General features: G+C 36.4%; 1 protein-coding gene across 1 annotated transcript; it reads left to right on the top strand.

Moving 5' to 3' along the window:
• Positions 1-1,413: 1,413 nt before the first annotated feature.
• On the top strand, positions 1,414-2,896 carry LOC114759807 (senescence associated gene 20-like). The gene is made up of 2 exons (XM_028949057.1): positions 1,414-1,479; positions 1,926-2,896. Exons 1-2 carry the CDS (start codon positions 1,414-1,416, stop codon positions 2,475-2,477), a joined length of 618 nt encoding a protein of 205 aa, XP_028804890.1. The 3' UTR covers positions 2,478-2,896.
• The last annotated feature ends 230 nt before the right edge of the window (positions 2,897-3,126 follow it).

Below are 3,126 nucleotides of genomic sequence, written 5' to 3'. Positions count from 1 at the left end.
TATATTTTATCATAATATCTATGGAGGTGGCAAAAAGCAAAAGTAAAAGAGACAATATATGGAAACAATTTTTATATTATCCGAAGAAAAAGTCAAATGGGGAAAGACGCATGGCCACTAATTAATTATGTGTTTTGTGACCTATGAGTCCAATTATGCATGCAATCGAATTAAGTAATAATTATTTCTTAAAAATTATGGTGGCAAAAAAACTACCTTCCCTGGTTGAACCCAACAACATTAAACAAAAGGTAGGTCTTTAAATTAGCATTGAGGTATTTTGTTCCATAATTTATCGTAACTAGCACTTATTAATTATTAATAATTTAATGATTTTTAAAATCCACTTATCTTAGTTTAATTGAAAAAAATACATCAAGCATAGAGGTTTGTCCATCCTAATATTGGCATCAAATAATCAAATGCATCATCTCAAGACTTTAAACTCCTAGATTTCATGGTGTAATGAGGTTTGTCAAGTGGAAAACACAGCATGGGGAAAATGATATTTGAAATTCTCAATTCATAGCATAAAGTGATAATTAATAATTTAAAAATCAAAATTTATTCTGAAAAAATATATAAGTTATATTATTGATACTCCACTAGCTAGTACAAAATGTTTATATAGACTGGTTAGAAATGACCTTCTAGATTAGACCTAGAATTATTTAGATGAGGCCTCTTCAGAAAGTCTTATGCTTTATAACTGGTTATAGAATTGTACAATGGGTCTAGACCGGTTATTACCTTAACTGGTCTAAAAAGTGGATTATTTTTATTATATATGCTTTTCTTTCCCTAACACCCCTTCTAAACATTTTAAAATCCAAATGTAATATAAATTCAATAGACAGTCCAAAAATTCCAATTGCAATCAATGTAATTCCAGTTTTCTAATTTAACAATTCAATATTCTCAAAAATTCCAACAATCTTGCAATTAATTTGTAACATAATCGCAAATATACAAATCTAATCAAACAATTCAATCTTTTACAAAGAGACACTTACGAGTCCATTGTCTTCTTCATTTCCTTACCCATTCTTCTTTAGGTTTTTTTTAAGCTTCCACCATTTTTTTTTATGTTTCTTTTTGCTCGCTTGCTTTCTTCTTACCGTCCCTAGAGGGGTTAGATGATTTTTTTAAAGTATTGGGTCCCTTGGTTGTAACTGAAGCATCAACACTCACATGCTCTGATTCTTGATTCCTTTCGCAAGCAGAGCTAAAGTCGAAGGCAACGACTATTAGGTTAAGCTAGGTTCACTGATCCTTTCCGTCTCAATCCTTCTAGCATTAAAATGAAATATGGCTTGCCCCACTAGTTGCTTTGGACGGCAAGGGGAAGATTCTTATTTAATGAAGCTAATTAGCATAATAGAGTTGACTTTGAATCTGTGAACTGCATTTCATATGGTTGATTATGTTCATATGAGGGACCTGGTTGGGAACAAAACCAAATTGAAGGTTGAGATCAAGGTACTATCTGATAAGTATGAATACTATTGCTAGAATTGAGAATCGTGAACGCTCAATTAGAAGATGAAAATCGCAAGGCTGATGAGTTTTGGAAGTACTTTGTGGAGGAAAATTAACAGCTTTTGATTATACAATTCTACCGTTTGAAAATGATGTTGTTTCTAACATCCAAATACAAACTTTTTTACCTTTATATACCCTCACACACCCCGTGATACAATAACTTTACAAAAATACGTATAATATTGCAGGCATGCAGCCATTAGTGGTTTGCAAATAATCTAAAATCTTATCACGTAGGTCCCTCACCGTCCATTTCAGGCAAACATTTTCTCTCCTCCACTACTGATCAATTCCAATATAAAGCATCCCACACATCACATTCACTTGCATTCCAAGTTTCTCACAGACCCATATAGCTCTTGAGGCCGAAAAAACCCATATAGTTCGAGCTGGCAAACTCAGAGCCATGGCTTCAAGAGGAAGAGGAGAGAAACAAAAGGGTTGTCACTGAGTTATACAGAGCCCTAATCGCCAGAGAGACCCATGCTCTCCACCGTCTTCTAGCTTCTGACTTGGAATGGTGGTTCCATGGCCCTCCAAGCCATCGTCACCATCTGCTTCCTCTTCTCGCCGGGAAGGAGGAAGCAAAGCAATCCGTCGTCGTTTTGGTTCCTGATGTGGTGGTAGGGTTTGGGTCGGTGGTGATTGCTGAAGGATTCGACGAAGCCAATCTGGTGTGGTGGGTCCACGCTTGGACTCTCACTGATGGGGTAATCACTCAGGTCAGGGAGTATCTGAATACTTCCCTCACCGTCACGCGGCTCGGTATCGGAGAGTCGGAGCAGCTCGGGATTGGAGGCAGCTCCGCCTCTCCGTCATCATCGCCATCCTCCTCCTCCTCTTCCTCCTCCTCCGTTGTTTCTTCCACGTGTCAATGCATTTGGCAGAGCAAACTTTGTGATGAGTCTGTCCCTGGCCTTATTCTGGCTGTCTAGTTTTATCAGTGATAGTCCAGAATAGAAGGTTTGAATCAAACTTCCTATATACATAAATATATATATATATATATATATCGTATATGTATCATGCACGTGCGTGTCCCATATACCAACGTGCTTTCTTCTGTTTATGTCAAAGGGTCACTCTGTTAATAGATTGCAGTGCTTATTAGCTACATAACTTTATGTTAGATTTACTAAAGAAGGTCAAGTGCTGGTATACCTGGTTGCGTTCTATAGAATAGTTTATGAGATCAAAGTGCTGTGGCTTATAACCCCAACGATTAGATCAGCTGGTCAGGCCTGTTCTAGTTTAACTACAGGTCTCGAGTTCGATGTGTGAGAATGTTAAATTAGTTTAAGTCCGTGTTGTGTCTAAAAAATAGCCTGGCTTAGGATACCAGATTGTGTTTGTGTTGTCACCTATGATTTTTAGCATGAGTAAAAAATCTTATTTTATGTTTATATATAGAGAGTTCCAGACTGGAAGTAATAGTTTGCATGATACTCTGCACAGTGCGATTTCAGGTAGACTGGAAATAATCATGTCATAATATATATATATATATATATATATATTTATAGTTGTGTTTGTGTTGTCACCTATGATATTGCATGATAGTATGAACCCTTGTAATTTGATAAG

Source organism: Neltuma alba, unplaced genomic scaffold (genome assembly GCF_004799145.2).
Source record: "Neltuma alba isolate B1F8T4 unplaced genomic scaffold, ASM479914v2 tig00010901_pilon, whole genome shotgun sequence".
NCBI lineage: Eukaryota > Viridiplantae > Streptophyta > Magnoliopsida > Fabales > Fabaceae > Neltuma > Neltuma alba.
The sequence above is the reverse complement of the archived record's forward strand: the minus strand, read 5'-3'. Positions and strand labels throughout refer to the sequence as shown.

Coding starts and splice junctions, on each gene's coding strand:
- LOC114759807 (XM_028949057.1), top strand. CDS start 1,414: ATGGTTGATTATGTTCATATGAGGGACCTGGTTGGGAACAAAACCAAA. Junction 1,480..1,925: donor AATTGAAGGTTGAGATCAAG/GTACTATCTGAT, acceptor AAACCCATATAG/TTCGAGCTGGCAAACTCAGA.